This window comes from Panthera uncia, chromosome D4 (assembly GCF_023721935.1).
Source record: "Panthera uncia isolate 11264 chromosome D4, Puncia_PCG_1.0, whole genome shotgun sequence".
NCBI classification, from domain to species: Eukaryota; Metazoa; Chordata; class Mammalia; order Carnivora; family Felidae; genus Panthera; species Panthera uncia.
In genome coordinates this window covers 41,203,864-41,223,993 of record NC_064807.1, presented here as the reverse complement: position 1 = coordinate 41,223,993, position 20,130 = coordinate 41,203,864, and the positions used below count along the sequence as shown (strand labels likewise).

At 34.4% G+C, this 20,130-nt stretch overlaps 1 protein-coding gene across 4 annotated transcripts in view; it reads right to left on the bottom strand.

Moving 5' to 3' along the window:
* The window catches only part of CNTLN (centlein), a 323,473-nt gene that overhangs the window by 163,307 nt on the left and 140,036 nt on the right, over positions 1 to 20,130 (bottom strand). For all 4 annotated transcript variants that reach the window (XR_007455010.1, XM_049618615.1, XM_049618453.1 and 1 more), the window contains exon 8: positions 16,781 to 16,975. Coding sequence is in view for 3 of the 4 variants with exons in the window: in XM_049618615.1 (XP_049474572.1) it covers positions 16,781 to 16,975 (195 nt within the window). In the remaining variant the exon portion in view is untranslated. The remainder of the gene's footprint in view (positions 1 to 16,780; positions 16,976 to 20,130) is intronic.

The window sequence follows — 20,130 nt, the reverse complement described above, 5'->3', positions numbered from 1 at the left end:
GGATCTACCTAACATTACAAGTTATCAAGACACAAAATATATTTTTTACAAATTTACACAGAATATAAAAAAATCTTGTAGTGTAATGTAGTATCCATAATAAACTTTAAAAAGAAAGGCAATAATAGGGTTTTTTATTTTACAAATTGAGTTTCATCACGAATCTCATCTAAGAAAGCATAAACTATTTGTTTCTTAGAAAGTGAAGCCTCGCAGCTGTATTCTAACAAAAAAATAGTCTTTATTCCATGAGAAATCTTTCTGTGAAAAGGCAGCCAAACAAGCTGCACCCAGATGGCAAACCAGCTACAGTTTAATTAATCCACTAAAAGCCATTCAGATTTCAGTAAGGGTAATGTAATTTTGAATAATAGTAGGAAAAAAAATCACTAAAACATTCTTAAGTTTTATGATAGCAGCAAGAGAAGTGCCACTATAGAGTAGTTAAAGGTGAGTTGCAGTTTCCATTATATATGCTAAATTTCTAGATTTTAATATCTTGGGCTGTTTGATTCTGCTTGGAACTTAAAGCAGGCTTAAAATACCAGTATATCTATTGAAGTCGCCCCCGCCCCCACTTCTAAGAAAAAATAGTTGATTTTTCATGCAGGGTATTGAAGTTGCATGATTGTAACAAGTTCAAATTTTGTGATTAGAATGCAGAGAGAGCTTTAGAAAAAAAAGTTTGCAGTTAAGACTTATGAAAGATAAATACTTCAATTTTTTTATTTTAAATTTAAAAAGTTCTTCATTTATCAAGGTTAAAAATCATGACATAAGCATTATTTTATTGTTGACTTATTTTCTCCTGAAGGTTGATTAAATATGAAACTGTTGAGAGATCATTTCTCATACATTTCTGTGGCTATGTCTATATACACAAATGAATTAAAAATATAAACAATGAAGGGCGCCTAGGTGCCTCAGTCAAACTTCCGACTTCAGCTCAGGTTAAGATCTTGCAGCTCGTGTAAGTACAAGCCCCACATCGGGCTCTGTGGTGACAGCTCAGGGCCTGGAGCCTGCTTCAGATTGTGTCTCCCTAGCTCGCTCTCTACCTCTCCCCCGCTCACACTCTCTCTCACCCTCTCTCTCTCTCTCAAAAATAAATAAACGTTAAAAAAAGTTTATAAAATATATACGTATAAACATTGAGTATAGTTAAGTCAAAGCAGTTTTCACTTAAAATAATGCTGTGGAATAAGTCAGCTTTTCAAAATGTGTTTATATATAAATTCTAAATTAGTTAAGTGTGAAATAAGATGGTGAGAAACATGATTTTAAAGTACATTATAAATGGCATTTTATCCTAATACATTAAAAATTATTTTGAGGCTGTAACAGTAAGCCTCCCAAAGAAAGTACGAAACTGATCATCTTCCATGTTAAAAATGAGGAGGAAAAAAGTATAACTGAAACAATAATAAAGTAAAAATCATAAAAAGCTAATTAATCATTAATGCTAACATACATCCCAACTACAGTATGACAAGGCTTAACAGCATTCTGAGCCTAAGTTAAGGTAGTACAATCCAATCTCCTCTCTACCAACTGAGAAATTAAAATACTTTAGCTGATGACATTTAGCCACTATCAATACTAGCCCTTCTGACTGGCAAGAAAACAAAGCTAACTAATACTGACATCTTTTTCTCCTTTGCTGCAATGGCAAATTCTACCAAGTCAATTCAGCACTGCTAAAAAGACAACAGAAACTTTTAGTCCAAGTGTAAGTATTCCACATCACAATTAAATAATCCCTTGTGAAAGCTGATTCCCTAATGCTCCTATCTCTTACTTACAGTAATTGTTGTCAAAGAATACTTGATCATTGTGAGATAGCCTAAATTGGTTTGGAGTAGGATATACATTTTGTCATGTGTTCATTCAATAAGCATTGTTGAAATTTAAATACTAATCACTTAGGGGAGTGGGAGAAACAGGCTTCCAGTTTTGCAATGAATATGTCATGGGAATAAAAGACACATCACAGGGAAACTAGTCAATGATAATTTAACAGCATTGTCTGGTGAGAGATGGTAGCTACACTTGTGGTGAGCATAGCATAACATATAGAGATGTTGTATCACTATGTTGTACACCTGTACAACATGTAACACTGTGTCTCAACTATATTTGAATTAAAAGAAAACACAAAATGTCGTAGCCTAGGGTAGTTGGTTGTACATGCCTAAAATGTTACCAAAAATAAATAAGTAACCTACTAAGTAAATAAACATATCTAATAGGCTCCTGTGTATCACCAGGCCACACAGGCCATTAGTCATGAGAATGATGGTACTTATTAACCGCAAGCCTCAAAGGACAAGGACTTGTACAACTTTATAACCATTGCGTCCAATATGGTAGAGTCTAAAATAAACATTTGAAAGGTGGGGAAAAAAAGGCACATTCCTATGTTAAATTATTAGGGAGTCAAAAATGTTTTTAAACATTTAATCCTATTATAATGAAATGGTAATTGAACAAGCAGTTTACAAATTTACATATTGTATGTTTCCAACTATATAAAATATGTATTCTCCATTTTCTTTGCATACCTTTACACACACACAGAGCCACATGTAGGGTGCAAAAGTGAAAGCATACTTAGGACCTAATAGCAGGCCTCCCTTCTTAGGTCTTCTGCCACCTTCTGGACTGAAGTAGAGGCTAAGCACTGAGGCTAAGGTCTAGTTTTCCTTACATCTCCTTGTATCCTCAGTATACAACCTGCCACCACTACCTGTCTTGAATTCACTGGAACTAATCTCATTTTGCCTTTTAATATGATTTATCATCATAAAAGCCCTAACTCCTGTATCAGTTCTTATGGAATTATCATACTCTCATGCTAGAGAAACCCAAAAAAATGAACCAGTAAAAAGCTTGCAGATTTAAAGTCAAACCAACCTGTAAGTTTTGAATAAACCTATTATATAGCCGGAGTTTATTGCCATGCCTCTCTTCTCTACCTTACCTTTTATAAACAGACATGGTTTGAACTTCTCATTCACTCCTCCATATCCACTTAAACTCTTTCATATTTCCCATTATGTTGTGTTTCGGTACTACATTCTGAGGTTTATAGGTCAATTTTCTAATTCTCTCTTTAGCTTAATAACTCATTGCACAAGGCTAGTCTTATTAGCAAAACAAGATAAAGACAATACAAAAATTATATAACAGACCAATTACCCTCATAAATAAAGATTTAAAAAACAAATAAAATATCAGTAAAATGAATGAATTAGCTTATGAAAGGTTGGGAATGGCTCAGGTATAAAAAATAAAACATTTGATAAAATTTACCACCATTTATATATGATATTAATCAGGCTCCTTAAACTGATAAAAAGTATCTATAAGAAATTTATGGCTAACTTTCTTATCCAAGATGAAATATTACCTTTAAAATTAAAAAACAAGACAAGTACACCCACTCTTACTGCTTCTATTGAACTTTTGTATGGTAAAATGTAAAAACATTGGTATAACACATTAGGATTTTTTTTAACTTTTAAATTAATTAACCCTGATTGTTTACCAGGCAATATATATTTTATTAATTAAATCAATAAAACTAATCTCACTGAACAAATATGTCACTACAACAAATGATTTCTGTGCCTGAGTTAACTACAGAAATACTACATATATAGTAAAACTTTGGATTGTGAGTAACTTGTTCTGTGAGTAACACATTAGGATTTTTAAGGGAAAAAAAGTGTCATAATTTACAGACTATCCACATAGAAAACCCAGAGGGATCTATAAGACATATTAGAATTAATAAGAAATTAACAGGGTGACTGGATATAAGATAAACATTTTAAAATCAACTGCATTGCTATTCAGAAGAAACAGAAAATCTAACAAAAAGACAAGTAGCTAAACAGCAACAAAAATGTAAGCCATTCAGAATCTAATAAGAGACAGTAGATATTACATATCTAATAAAGAGATATAAGACCACTATGGATAATATTATAAAACTTTGTTTAAACGAAAAAGAAGTCCTAAACTGAAGTAGACATAGCATATTTACAGATAAAAAAGATTTAAAATGCTAAAAATGTCAATTCTTCCCAAATTAATTCCCATAACATTTTTCAGGGAACTTGATAGCTGGTTACAACATTATACTGAAGAGTAAAGGATCAAGAATATCCAAAGCACAGTTGAAGAAGAATACATTGAAGAGATCTATCGTATCAGATATCAATATTCATTATAAAGCTATAACACAGTGTTATTTCAGAGATTACAAACAATTACCCAATGCAAATGAATACAGAGTCTAAAGCAGACCCACTTAAATACAGACCCATTTATACATGAAATAAAAAATGTCAAAGGAAGCAATGCAGATCACTGACAAAAGGGGTGATTATTAACACAATAAAAAGTGCTGAAACAGACAGATTCTTAGATTTTTCAAAAACCAAATTGAATAATCTTTTACACAATAAACAAAAATCGATTCCACATAAAGGCTTATATGTAGAAGTCAAAACTATAACACTTTAGACAAAAATATCTTTTGAGGTCAAGATAAGGTAGGATTTCTTAAATAAGATACAATAAACACAAAGTCTAAGAGAAAATGATGAGGTATTCAACTATATTAAAATTAATAACCATTTTTCAAAAGACACCACAGAACATGTAAAAAGACAAGCCGCAAGAAGATATTTGCAACAATTAAAACTGAAAGCTGAGACTACTGTCTGATCTCTAAACTCACTTCCTCTCTTTGGAAATGGACACATATTTATTGCCCAATATTTGGGGGCTCATATTTCCCAATATTCTTTGCAATTCTTTGCCAAATAATGCTGGCAGAAGTAATATGTGCCACTTTGAAGCCTTATTCATAAAAACTTCCTACATATGTTTCTCTAGGCCCCTTTTCCCTTCTTTTTGGCTGGAGTAGACATGATTGCAGCACGACTTTAGTAGTCAAACTGAAAGCTAACGGAGCCCAAAGATGTAAGGAGCCTAGATCTCTAAATCACTGCTTAGAAGTTGAAAATCCAAGTAATACTCACATGGGAGAGCTATGTAAAGAAGAAATAAATTATTTTAAGCCACAGAGATCTGGAGTTTATGTAATACAGAACCTTACAATATGGTCAATAATATAATAACTAACAAAAGATTAGCATCTAAAATAAAGAACCTCAACAAAAAGACAAGCATTCTAATGGAAAAATGAGTAAAAGATACAAACAGGTATATCATGTAACATAAACGTGAAATGCTCAAGCTCATTAGAAATCAAAGAAATACAAACTGAAACCAGAATGAGATACTATTTTATTCCTTTTTAAGAATGCAACTAAGAAGCCTATAATTTAGACAGCCACTATGGCAAGCAATTTGGCATTTTCTTGTAAGCCTGATCATTTGCATATCCATGACAGGCTATTTCACCCTTAGAAATATATCCTAGAGAAAGTCTTGCACATGTGGGTAAGGACGCATGTACTACAAAGTTCATAGCAGCAGTGTGTAAAAATTCCTATAGCTAAAAAAAATGTTCACTGACAAAAAGAGTGGATAAGTAAATTGTAGTTCATCTATACAATAGACTGTTCAGAGAAAGGGGAAAAAGGTATAGCTACACTCAACAGCCGTGAGTTATCTTACAAAAATAAAGTTAAAAAAAAAAAAAACCAGTTTCAGAGCATAGTAGACAAAGAGGAGGATATTTTTAAGGTTTAAATAAAAAAATACCAAATGATAAATTATTTAAGAAAACAGTTTTAATAGGTAGGACTTAAAAAAATTTTAAATTAATATCCATGAGAGTGATTACCATTAGGAAAATAAGTAAAATGGGATCAAAGAGGAGCACGTCAAGAGTACTGGTTGGGTACATAGACATTACATTTATCTTTCTGTGGATTTCAAAGATTTAGTAATAAAATTTTTGAAAAGAAAGTGAGAACATAAAGGAAAACAACACAGAAAAACAGTTCTCTGCCACTTAGGAAAGGAAGGAATAGACCATCAGTGAAAAACCTACAAAATAAAAATAAACAAGCATGTGGTTAAAATTCACAACTCCAATCTTGTGGTCTGCTGTTAGCCACCTGAAGTGAATCTCATTCACAGGTAAATGTAAGGCTGAGGTTTCTTTCTTGTCCTCTACTGCAAGATATTCCTCCAAGGCAAAAAAAACAGAACTTCTGCATGAGAAAGATAAACAAGCACTCTGAAATAAGAATAGGCAGTCATTCAGAATTCAGCTAGTTAAGAGCAGGGTGCTAAGAAATCAAAGGTCACAGGTTTCAATCCCATATGAACCAATTAGCTTTGCCCTTTTCTGTGGCAAACCCTGTCAGTTAGCTTACCAATAATTCCGATTATAAGTGAGATCAGGAAGAAGAGAAGATAAATCACCACCAATATAGGAAAACATTTCAAATTTACTAACATGACACAAGAAGTGCTTTTTCTATATAGTAACACAACTAATTAGTAACCTATTACTCTAAATGCCCACCATGTAATTTTCATAAAACTCTTGTGAGGTAGGTACTTTTATAATACCCATTTTACAAGTGATAAAACTGAGACTTGAGAAATTAAGTAACCTGTCCAAGGTAACAAGGGATCCAGACTACAGAATTTATGTTGTAATCTATTACTCTAAATGTAACCCCCAAAAATCATGCACAAAAAGTCCCATCGTAAGTATTTGAAAAATATAAATTAGGGATAGGAAAAACGGAAGAAAGAATACTCCTACCATTTTCCCTCAACTGTATAATCCAATTGTCCGCTCAGTCTCTTATTAATCAAAGACTGATGCCTGGACAAACTGTCACAGCACCATTTATCTGGGAACTTGACTCTCAGGCCCCAGTCTAGACCTGTTGCGTCAGAATCTATTTTAACAACCCCCTCCACCAGGTGACTTGGATGCATATTTAAATCTGAGAAGCACTTACCTAGACTATTCTCAGGGCCTATGCCAATTCATTTCCACCAAGGTAAAACTCGTAAAGAATTTTCAAACTGACATACAGTATACTTTCTCTGTGAAAGCTTTGACAACTCTCTTCCTCTCCATACACATGTTCCTTGTAAAGCTTCTTTCCACAAAGTTTGCTCATGCTTCCATTATAGCACATTTTATAATAATTACTTTCTTGTCTGCATAGCTATCTATAAGATTCATAAAAGCAGACTATCTTATTCCTCTTTGTATTCTTTCACATTAAATCTCATACCTAGAATACAGAATTTTAATAAGCACTGACTATGTAACTGAATAATGCATGAATGAATAAATAACAAATGGATGGATGGAAGAATGGATAAATGAAAAGATGAGTCTAGGTGGACTAAATCCTCAAGAAGAGTTACAGTAATGACATGATAAAGAATATGTTACAGAGTTGTAGCAAAATCCCAAGTCACCCATTTCTCTCCATTCCTATTACTATTTCCCTGAGTCAGGGCTTCCACTTCTCTTTGTGTAACTTCAGTGTCCTCCTTCCTGCTAGGAGAAATGCTAGAATAATATTTCTTGCCTCAGAATATGGCAAACCTGTTTGCCCAGTTAGTTAGCCCTGGGAATCCTGGATTCATTTTTAATTCCTCCCTTCTTCCCATACTTCACATCTAAGGCACCTTCAGATCTTGTGGGCTCTACCTTTGAATATTTCCAAAATCAAACTATGTCTCACAACTTAATCTAAGTACCCACTGAGTTTCATCTTTACCCTCACAGCAGTCTCTTAAATTTGTCCCCCAGTTCTCATCCTTGTTTCCCTGCAGTGTCTTTTCTGTATTGCAGCCAGGGTGATCCTTTGAAAACTGTAAGTTAGATCTTATCATTCTTCTGATTGAAACACTCCAATAGGTTCCATGCTGCATTTCTATTTGAAACACACCAATGAATTTCCATCTCACTTAGGGTAAGACCTACATCCTTATGGTGGCCTAACAAGGCCCTAGGAGACCTGAGCCCACATCTACGCTTCTGAGGTCACCCCTTACTTTTCTCCTCTCAGCTGTTTCAGATCTACCCATACTGGAGGATTGTTAATACAGAAGGCAAAAGATCCTTGACAGAAACACAGAACTGCAGAAAAGAAGGAAGACCACTCAGATGAATAAAAATTCTATATGAATACTAATTTTTTAGTGATAATAATGATAATGTCTTACAGGGTAAAATATATATATAGGATCAAAATATAAGACAAAGAAGACAAAAAAAGGTGAAGATATAAAGGATAATGTATTAAGTTCCTTGCATTGCATTAAAGTGATTAAGTAGGTGTAAGTTACACTCTACAAAGTCAAAAGACTGGGGAGTTCACTTACAATAATGGCTGAGTTGATCCTCTCAGATTAAGCCTTCTACATATAACTGTTTAAACACTGAGCAAAACATAAAAATAACCATCTGAAGATAATAGAGAATAATCAACAGAGGAAGAATCTGGACAAGAATTGATCCTTGGAAAATAGAACACCATTGAGTGATCTTCCCATTTTTATGAATTTTCACCTGAGGGTGGCCCACAAGACATACTGGGTCGGAAGGCTAAAATTCCAATAGAAACTTACAGGAACAAAGTTTAGGCCTGCCACTGTTGCCAGAAAGGGGAAATTTTAGAAAAGAGAAAAAAGTATGACTAATACCTCAAATATTCATGCAACTAGGCAGACCTCTAAACAATCCGGATAGGTGAAAAGAACATAAAAGCAATTTAACTGCACCAACCTGAAGGGAACTAGGGCTTAGAGTTTAAGTCGAACCTAGTTAAATTCTGATTAAAAACAAAACAAAAAAACTTCAGTACTTATGTAAGTAGTACAACAGAAACCAGAGTATCTATAACATATCTGTTACAATATACACTACACAGTCCCGAATTATTAGACACAGAGAAAACATTATTGTGACCCACGTTCAAAAGCAAAAGAAAACCACTAATCAACAAACCCAAGGAGTCCCAAAAGTTGGAATTAAAATTTAACGATTTTAAAAGACTTATTTTAACTATTACAATAAGGACCTAAGGAAAAATATGTTTGCAAGATATAAACAAACAAGAAAACTCCTATGAATAATAGGAAAACACTATACTAATGAATCAAATGAAAATTCCAGCACTGAAACATACAATATTTAAAGAATATTTCACAGAAAGACGTAAAAGCAAATTAGGGATAACAGAAATGTCAGTTACTTTAAGGTCAATTACATTAACAGAAATTAGCTAATTTGAAGATACATAGATATTAAGATTGAAAAAATGAAGAGAGACTCACTGATCTCACTGACAACACTAAAAAGTCTAATACAAGTAAAATGGGAATCTCAAATGGAGAGGAGAAAGGAGTCAGAAAAATAATTGAGGAAACAATGTCAACACTTTTCCCCAACTTACTGAAATAAATAAAAACAAATTTTATTTTTATTAATTAATTAATTAATTTATTTATTTTACAAAAATCATGAAACCCAGCAACTGGAAGAAGGCTGGCTGACTACAATGAAAACCATACTTGGAGACAAGTAGTTAAAATGCTTAAAACTAAATTATTTTTTTAAAAGAAGCTAGACAAAGCTGGAACATCACATTTAAGTAAACAATGAAACAAAGTCCCTCTGACTTATTATCAGAAACAGCAGGGTCCAGATGACAGGAAACAGAAATTTTTAAATTGCTCTTAAAAATATATAGAGTTTGGGCACCTTGATGGCTCAGTTGGTTGAGTGTCCACCTCTTGATTTCAGCTCAGGTCATGATCCCAGAGTCCTGGGATCAAGCCCTGCATCGGGCTCTGTGCTGAGCATGAGCATGGAGACTGCTTAAGATTCTCGCTCTCTCTCTCTCTCTCTATCTCTCTCTGCCCCTCTCCCACTGTCTCTCTCTCTCTATCTCAAAAAAATATATATATACATATATATATGTATGTGGGGCTCGAACTCACAGACTGTGAGATCATGACCTGAGCTGAAGTCAGACACTTAACCAACTGAGCCACCCAGGCGCCCCCTAAGTTTATTTTTTTAAATCATTTAAGTATGTGTTTGTTTTTTTTATTTTTTTAATGTTTATTTATTTTTGAGACAGAGACAGAGTGTTAGCTGGGGAGAAGCAGAGAGAGGGATCCAAAGCAGGCTCCAGGCTCTGAGCTATCAGCACAGAGCTGGACACAAGGCTCAAACCCATGAACAGGGAGATCATGACCTGAGCTAAAGTTGATGCTTACTGACTGAGCCACCCAGGTGCCCCTGTAATTTTATTAACTTTAAGTGAATTAACACTGCAATGAAAAGGAAAAAAATTGTCATAATGAATAAAAAACACAGAACCCTACTACTTTAACATAAAGACACCTATAGGTGGAAATAGAAAGGATGGGAAAAGGTATACCATGTAAAATGTAACCATTAAAGAGTTGGATAGGATCAATTAACATAAAATTGGGTTTCAAGTCAACAGAATATTATTATAATTAAAAGAGTTCAAGTAATCAGGAAGACATGATAATCAGGAATTGTATACAGCAAATAAAACACCTTTAAAGCATGTGAAGCAAAAATTAATAAAATTAAAGGGATAAATAGAAAGATCAATAATCATATTGGGAGATTCTAACACCTCTCTCTTAGCAACTGACAGAAAAACTGATAAAAAATTAAATACAAAAATCATTAAAGACAGAAGATCTGAACATTATCAACAACGACATAATTAAAATTGATATTTAAGGAACACTCCACCTAAAAGCTGCAGAATACAAATTATTTGCAACTATACATAAACCATATTCTGGTGATACAAGTCTCAATAAGTTTCAAATACAGTAACATTACACAGTTACTATTTCTGACCACAATATAGTAGAGTGAATAGAAATAACACATATAAATTGTCCCTGACTTACAATGGTTCAGCCGTATGATGTTTCAACTTTATGATAATGAGAAAGCAATGTGAACCCAATAGAAATTGTATTTTTGAATTTTGAATTGTGATCTCTTCCCAGGCCAGTGATATTGCAGTAGGATCCTCTTTCACGATGCTGGGCAACAACAGTGAGCCTCGGTTCACAGTCAGCCACATGATCGATCACAAGAACATTTACCACTATTCCATACTCGTACAACCATTCTGTTTTCTACCTTCAGTGCAGTATTCAATTCATTACCTGAGATACTCAATATTTTATTACAAAATAGGCTTTGTGCTAGATGATTTTGCCCAACTGTAGGCTAATGAAGTATTCTGAGTACGTTTAACATAGGCTAGGCTAAGCTGTGGTGTTTGGTAGGTTAGATATATTAAGGATATTTTCTTTTTCATTAAAAATTTTTTTAATGTTTATTTTTGAGAGAGACAAAGTGTGAGTGGGGTAAGGGCAGAGAGAGAATGAGACACAGAAATTGAAGCAGGCTCCAGGCTCCGTGCCTTCAGCACAGAGCCTGACATGGGGCTCGAACTCATGAACCATGAGATCATCACCTGAGCCAAAGTTGGACATTTAACTGACTGAGCCACCCAGGTGCCCTAAGCACATTTTCAACATACATTATTTTCAAATTAGGTTATGGGGATGTAACTCCATTGTAAGTTAAGGAAGATCTGTACAGGGAAAAGAAATTCCTAAATATTTCAAAAGGAGGCAATACACATCTAAGTTATCAAATGGGCAAGAAGAAAATCACAAGTTAAATTAGAAACAATTTCTAAACAAATGCTTATTTATGAAGTTGATGAGCTGATACTAAAATTTCCATAAGTAGCACCTGGGTGGCTCAGTTGGTTAAGCATCCAACTTCAGCTCAGGCCATGATCTCACAGTCGTGGGTTTCAGTCCTGCAGCAGACTCTGTGTTGGGCTCTGTGCGGACAGCTCAGAGCCTGGAGCCTGCTTTGGATTCAGTGTCTCCCTCTCTCTCTGCCCATCTCCCACTGATGCTCTCTCAAAAACAAACATGAATTTTTTTTTAAAATTTCTATAAAAAAGCAACAAAGCAAGAATATACAGAACATTCTTAAAAAAGAATAAAGTGACTTACCCTATCCTCATTTCAAGAGTTACTATAAAGTGACATATATGAGTGGGTATTTCTCTGGACTCTATTCTGTTCTACTAATTATTTTGTCAATAATTATGCCAATACCACACTATCTTGATTTTCTTTTAGCCTGATAAATATGTATAAAAATCAGATAGTGTAATTCCTCTAATTTTTTTCTTTATGAAACTTGATTTTGCTCTTTTAGGTCCCTGGCCTTGGCCATTCCCTGAAGATCTTAGAACTGGCTTATATTTCTCAAAAAGAAAAAGAAAAGAAAGGGAAGGGAAGGGAAGGAAAAGAAAAAAGGAAAAGGAAAAGAGAAAAGGAAAAGGAAAAGGAAAGGAAAGGAAAGGAAAGAAAAAAGAAAAGAAAAGAAAAGAAAAGAAAAAAGAAAAAATAAGAAAAGAAAAAGAGAAAAGGAAAAGAGGAAAGGAAAGGAAAGGAAAGGAAAGGAAAGGAAAGGAAAGGAAAAGAAAGCTTCTTGGAATTGTGATTGAAATAAAATGAATGATTAATTTGGGAAGAACTGAATCTTAACAATATTTTATCTTCTGATTCATGAATTTGGCATAGCTGTCCATTTATGTATATATGTATGTATGTATGTATGTATGTATGTATGTCCATTGTACTTTCCAGTGTATAGATCAAGTGTGTATTTTGCTAAATTTATCCTTAATTATTACATAGGCTTTGATGTTACTATAAATGGTATTTAAAATTTTTCAATTTCTAATTATTTCTTTCTAATATTAAGAAATATAACTGTTATAAAGTGATGTTATATTTTGCAATACTGCTAAATTTACTTACTATTTCTAAGCGCTTTACCATAGATTCAGTAGAGTTCTATACAGATGTTCATGTTGTCTGTGAATAAAAAGAGTTTCACTTTCTTATTTGTAATTGGTGATTTTGTTTCTTGCCTTTTTTTGTACTAGTTAGAATCTCCAGTACAGTGCTGAAAAGAATGGACTTGTTCCTTACCTTAGAAGGAAAGCATTCAGTGTTTATATTAAGCAAGAAACAGTATGTCTTACCCAAACTCTTCTAGTAAGAAGGAATATTTTGCAATTTCTATTAGGACACCAGCATCACTTTGATACAAAAATCTGACAAGAAACATTCAAGAAAGGAAAACCATAGCCCAATATTCCTCATAAATATAGATGTAAAAATCCAAAGCAAAACATTAGCAAATCAAATTCAGCAATATACAAAAACAATAAAACATTACAACAAAGTTAGATTTATTTCAGGAATGCAAAATTAAATTACTAATTGAAATCAATCAATGTAATTCACCATGTTAACAGAATAAATGAGAAAAGGCTTACTATCATCTTAAAAGATGTGTTGTATACATTCAATACCTGTTCATGAAAAAGCTTTCATCAAACTATGAATAGTGGGAACTTCCTCAATGTGATAAAGGAAAGCTACAAAAAAAAAGATACTGTAAGGTTTAAAAATAAGCAAAACTAAGGGTGCCTGGGTGGCTCAGTTGGTTAAGTGTCCGACTTTGGCTCAGGTTATGATCTCCCTAGTTCCTGAGTTTAAGCCCTGAGTTGGGCTCTATGCTGACAGCTCAGAGCCTGGAGCCTGCTTCAGATTCTGTTTCCCTCTCTCTCTCTGCCCCTCCCCTGCTCAGGCTCTGTCTCTGTCTCAAAAATAAACATAAATAACTTTCATGAGTCAGTAAGAATCCAGCAGAAAAATGGATAAAAGTCATAAATAGAAGTTTTGCAGAAGAGGGCATGCACTTGGCTAGTAATCATTCAGAGATGTTTTTTATCACTGATATGCACATTAAGATCAAAATAAAAAATCATACTTGAATTAGTTGCCAACAAACTAAGAAGTGTGACAATACCAAGTGTTAAGGAGGATGGGAATCAACAGATCTCTTACATATTGTTGGTGGAGTAAAATTTATGAAAACCACTTTGAAAAATAAGTATTTTGTGAAAGCATTTTTATACTCTAAACCCAGGATTTCCATTCCTGGATATATATTCCACCTAAATAACCCAAATACTTATCTAGAAATGAATGTATAAATACTTATGATATAATCACATAAAACGGAAAATTTTAAATGAGCAAAAATAAACAGCTAAGCCAAACAACATAAGTGAATCTTAATAACATAATGATAAATCAAAACTGCCAAACCCCAGGCAACAACACATTATGGTATTTTTATAAATTATAAAACTAAACAACATATTACTTCCTCATAATTTTAAGGCGATAAAACCAAAATAATCAGAATGAGGAGTGCCTGGGTGGCTCAGTTGGTTGAGCGTCAAACTCTTGATTTTGGCTCAGGTCATGATCTCATGGTTTGTGAGAGTGAGCCCCACATCGGGCTTCGTGCTGTTAGTGCAGAGCCTGCTTGGGATTCTCTCTCCCTTTCTCTCTCTGCCCTTCCCTGCTCTCTCTCAAAATAAATAAATATTAACAGTTTAGTGGTTAACTTTGGTGAGAGAATCAGGGTACCAGATAGGGCAGGAGCATACAAGTAGATGTAAGTCATTAATCATCTTCTATTCTTGGATTAGTTGATGGGACAAAGGCCATTTATTGTAATAAACAAACAAGTAAATTAAAATAACTAAAATAGGCCTATGTGTGTAACATAATACTATGTCATGATACAAATTTTATGATTAATTCTGTGCACCTGTTATCCAAAAAATGTAATATAATGCAATACAAATTTAAAAACTGCTGTCTTGGTGGTTGGGTGGCTCAGTCAGTTAAGTGTCTGGCTCTCTATTTCAGTTCAGGTCATGATCTCAGGTCATGATTGAGCCCCAAGTCGGGCTCCATGCTGACAGCATGGAGCCTGCTTGAGATTTTCTCTCCTTCTCCCTCTGCCCCTCTCCCCCGCTCATGCTCTTTCTCTCTCTCAAAATAAATAAACTTTAAAAAATTATATTATGTTATATTATATTATATTATATTATATTATATTATATTAAAAACTGTTGCCTTGGGGCGCCTGGGTGGCTTGGTCGGTTAAGCGTCCGACTTCGGCTCAGGTCATGATCTCACGGTCCGTGAGTTCGAGCCCCGCGTCGGGCTCTGTGCTGACAGTTCAGAGCCTGGAGCCTGTTTCAGAACTTGTGTCTCCCTCTCTCTCTGCCCCTCCCCTGTTCATGCTCTGTCTCTCTCTGTCTCAAAAATAAATAAACGTTAAAAAAAATTAAAAAAAAAACAAAAAAAAAAACAAAAAAAACCTGTTGCCTTAAGGTTGAATTGTTAGCAAGACAAAATAAGCTAGATTCAAAAATTACTGTTAAAGGATCATTAATAACCATTTAAGTACTCAATTATATGTTTGTGTTAATTCCATTTCTGAACTAAATTAATACATTGTAAAATGTAAAGAAATGCCAGGTGCCTTAGCACTTAAATAAACTTACAGGAATGAGATTATTTTCTTTCAATACATATACATATTTTGAATTTTTTTCTTTTAGTTTGAGAGAGAGAGCACATGAGCAGGGGAAAGGGGCAGAGGGAGAAAGGGAGAGGGAGAGGGAGAGGGAGAGGGAGAGGGAGAGGGAGAGGGAGAGGGAGAGAGGGAGAGAGAGAGAGAGAGAGAGAGAGATTGAGAATATGAATCTTAAGCAGGCTCCATGCTCAGCCCAGAGCCTGCATGACACTTGATCCCAGGACCCTGGGGTCATGACCTGAGCCAAAATCAAGGGTCAGACACTCAATCAACTGAGCCTCCCAAGCACCCCCTTACACTATATATTTAGAGCTGAAAGTTACCTTTAAGATTATCTTAAAGAGATATCACTGAACATTTCTATGTGCCAAACTGTGCACTTGATATGCATTCTCTCATTAATGCTTACAAAACTCTATGATATTGTTCATGAGGAAACTTTGGCTAAAGGGTTAGGAAACTTGCTCAGGTTCACAAAGCTCACAGGCAGGGCTGTAATCTGATCCCAGGTTTACCTGACTCCTGAACCTGCATATTTATCTTTACATTTGCACTACCTCAGAAGCTGGAATTGCACCAGGAAGTAGGTAGAAAGGTCCTGTCCAAAAACATACATCAAGATAGTGGCAAAATTGGGACTAAATGGTAGTAAGTATCATATACCAGGCATTATGCAACTACTTTATGAGACTTCCAATTTATACTCTTTCCATTCCATTTCCTCATTCAATTTAAAAGTCTCAAAATGGGCATGACCTATTAATTTGCTGTTCGTTATTATATTTCACTCAAGTGTTTCATCATCATAACTATGCCAGTTATACCCTATATTTATTTTAATGTTTATTTATTTTTGAGAGAGAGAAAGAGAGAGACAGACAGAGCATAGGTGGGGGGGGTGCAGAGAGAGAGGGAGACACAGAATCCATGGCAGGCTATAGGCTGTGAGCAGTCCGCACAGAGCCCGACATGGGGCTCAAACCCACAAACCATGAGATCATGACCTGAGCTGAAGTCAGATGCTTAACCAACTGAGTGACCCAGGCACCCCACCCTATATCTCTATATGCATTTCTATATGAATCCATATTGTACATAACATTGATGTCAACAAAGAGTACAAAAAATAGCACAATATAAAACCATCTTCCAACACTTACATTCTGATATATATAAATTTATTTAAATGTGCTTTAGTCAATTGTAGGAGAAAATTTGATATTGTACTGGGTAACATTTTTAGAAAATGTCTCTCACCTGTTCTGAGTGCTCTGAATCACTTTCTTGAGGTAAAGGATAGGGTGCTCCTTGTGATTCCTGAAGCTTTTCTTTTAATTTAGCATTTTCTTGCTCTTTTTGAAATAGCTGATCTTGAAGACTAACAACACTTTGCCGGAGCATAGCTTCACTTGATTTTGTGGTTTCAAAGCAAATATGTAACTCATTGTAAAGCTGTTTCAAAAAATAGATCCAAACTTATTAACAATCAATAAAACAATCATGTCTGTGTAAATATACACACATGCATATACATATCTATAAAGACTACATATGATATAATACTTGCCCTCAAGTGATTTTAATATTCCAGAAACAAGATATAAACAAATGGAAAATGAAATAATATAATCAAATATCAATATAAAACTACAATTGATATTAAAAAGGCAGTATGTATTATTGGCCAGTGTAATATAGGAAAAGCATGCTAAAATTCCTAAGGCGGGTGAAAACACTTTAAGCTTAGCTATATTAGAGGGCTTTACGAAAAAGAAAGGACCTGAACTGAGCCATAATACTATTATAAGAATTGAATGGAAACAAAAAGTCATTCTGAAGGTGGCAGACACATGAAAACATTTTGTACTATTATAAGAAGAGACAGGGAGCATAAGATATATCAACCCAACTGAACTCAATATATACATTTGAAAGAAAAAAAGGAAAAACCAAGAGTCTTTCATTGAGAGTTCATTAAGTTTAACTGATATAGTCCCACTAGTATAAATTAGCATCTACTGCTGCCAACAGGGGAGGAGGAGGCAGAAGGAATAGCAAGAGACAGTCAAGCAGTAAGACAACAGACAGAATGTAAAGACTCCTGAACACCAGATTAAGGAAGGTGCGCTTGTTCCTGTAGGCAACTGGGGATAACTGAAGACCTTCGACAGAGTGTGATAAAATAGAAGACATGTTCTGAAGCCATGATAGATAACTTAAAAATTTTTTTAACTCAAGGCAACATGAATTAAATAAATTTAAAACTAGAGTTTATTAAAAGTGAGACAGTATATGGCATGTATATAAGTGGTTTCATACAGAGTCACATATGTTTCACAATGGTATTCCTCCAGTATTCATAAACTTACTTGGTGATGAAACTCCTAACTTAAAATTGTGACAAAAGGGATAATTCAATTTGTGATAACTGATTTACATAAAAAATCCATATGTATATTTGTTGATGACACTGGGAAAGTGACCTAAGAATCACAATATTTGGGTTTTTTAGTAGGGCTAGTAGTGAGGTAGTAATAAATCTTATAATAAAGCAAAAATCCCCAAGTTTTTTGCTCAAATTTGGGAGTTTGCAAAATTCCCAAGCTCAAAATTATGTAGCTAATACACTAGGTCTTTAGGTTTGCTCACCCAACTTAAGATTGGGGGAATCTTCCATTAGCTGGCCTTGCCTCACGGAAAGAAATTTAACTACACAAAAGACGCCAGAGTCCTTTTCTGTATGTATGTTATACTTCAATTTTTTTTAAGTTTAAAATTTAATAAGGTTTGAAAAACTTCTCTAAATGCTTTTTCTCAGACACATACTTTGTCATAAAAACAAGATCCTCCAAACCACTCTGACATAATATACTCAATATACATTTTATGTCCTATCAGGGATTGTACCACTGTATTATTGTAGATACTTCAAATAACCCATTTCACTTTACAGCCAAAGTCTAAGCAATTGTTACAAAGGAAGGGTTGCCTTTATGATTTATAAAGAATTTCAGGAAACAAATCTGTACTTTCCCTCTCAATTACCTTTACACCAGGGAGTATGTCCAATGTCCTTTCCACAGTCGAGAGCATCAGTCTAGAAGGGAAGAGATAGTAGGAACCTGACAGCCTTTAAGGAACAATGAAGGGATCAGAGTGGGCCTTATAGTGACCTACCTGTGCTGTGTTGCTGCTTTCATGATTGAGTTCAGGTAGAAAAGGAAAAAGCAAAATCTGGAGACAAGAGCTAAACTTTCTAGAGACATTTGAAGCTAGGATAAATGAAGGTCTGCCCAACAGCATACAGAGTCAGTTAAAAGATTATTTAACTACTTTCTCTCTTATTTGTATGCTTTAATAATACTAATCAGCTTTTACCCAATCAATACAAATTAATCTTTTTGTAGGAAAATAATACTAACAAATTAAATATTAGTAAGATATTTAAAATGTTAAATAACTTACAAATATCAAATTATACCTCAATTTCAAAATATTAAAAAAAGAATTTACAAATTTCAAATATTTGAGAATCTCATGAACATTGATCAAGTGTTGACAAAGCAAAACTTATAGTTCCCCTTACACTGCTCAAGGTACAGGAAGAATGATAGTGTGTGGTTAGGACAGAGGATAAATTTCTGACCATTAGTGCCAAGGGTGTGGTATATTTTCTTTGAGTGTCATGTCTTGGGATCTTCCTTCACAGATATAAGGCTCTGAGCCTATTCGTACATGAAAGAAGGCACTGTCTTAATCTCTCTTCTCTTGTCTCCTCTCACGTCTCCCCTCTTTTTTGCCTCTGTAAAAATAGACTAACTGCTCTCCTGTGTTCTCCACTTTGCTCTGCCATGCAGTTTACACAGGTACACTCCTATTCAGAAGTTGTTCTGGCTTGATCTGATGTAACTCTAGATACTGAGGCAAACTCTATCTTTCTCTGAAAATATCCATCCTTCCCAGCAGCAGGTGGAATAGAATCAAAAAGGCCCAGAACAAATCATCTAGACCAGCTCTACTCCAGAAATTGGCACAGACTCTTTTATTCCTTGGTTCTTATTCCAAATACGCATCTCCTACTTCCTATTTTCTTTGATGGCTGATTGGAGTTCACTTATTCAACATCAGTAAGCCCACTCAGTTGTGGACGCAGAATAAAGGACACAAAGACAGCCCTGTAGCCATTGTTAGTTCTAGGCCCCAGGCCATCAGTAGCTTGCCAAAATAATAATAATAATATTAATAACAGTAGAGTGAGTCAAAAAAGTCTCAAGTGAGTAAATTAGGTAATATAACAAATTAATTCATCTGCTTTGGTTTAGCATCTGGAATTAGTAACTTTATTAGCAGTAACAATCGTTCAGAGTACTCTTCAGACAGGCCCTTTTCTTGACAATTTCTTTCCCCTTAGAGTCCAAAAAGCTGAAATGGATCAGAATTTTTTGCAAGATTCTGGCCTATAAAAATATTTAATCATACATTCCCTTATACACTTTACAAGTACATTATAATCCATAAATAATTTAATATGCTTACTATTCTTGATGCTGTTTATTGTTGAAGAAATTAAAGTTTAAAAGGTTAAGAGGATCTCTAGGGGATAGAAA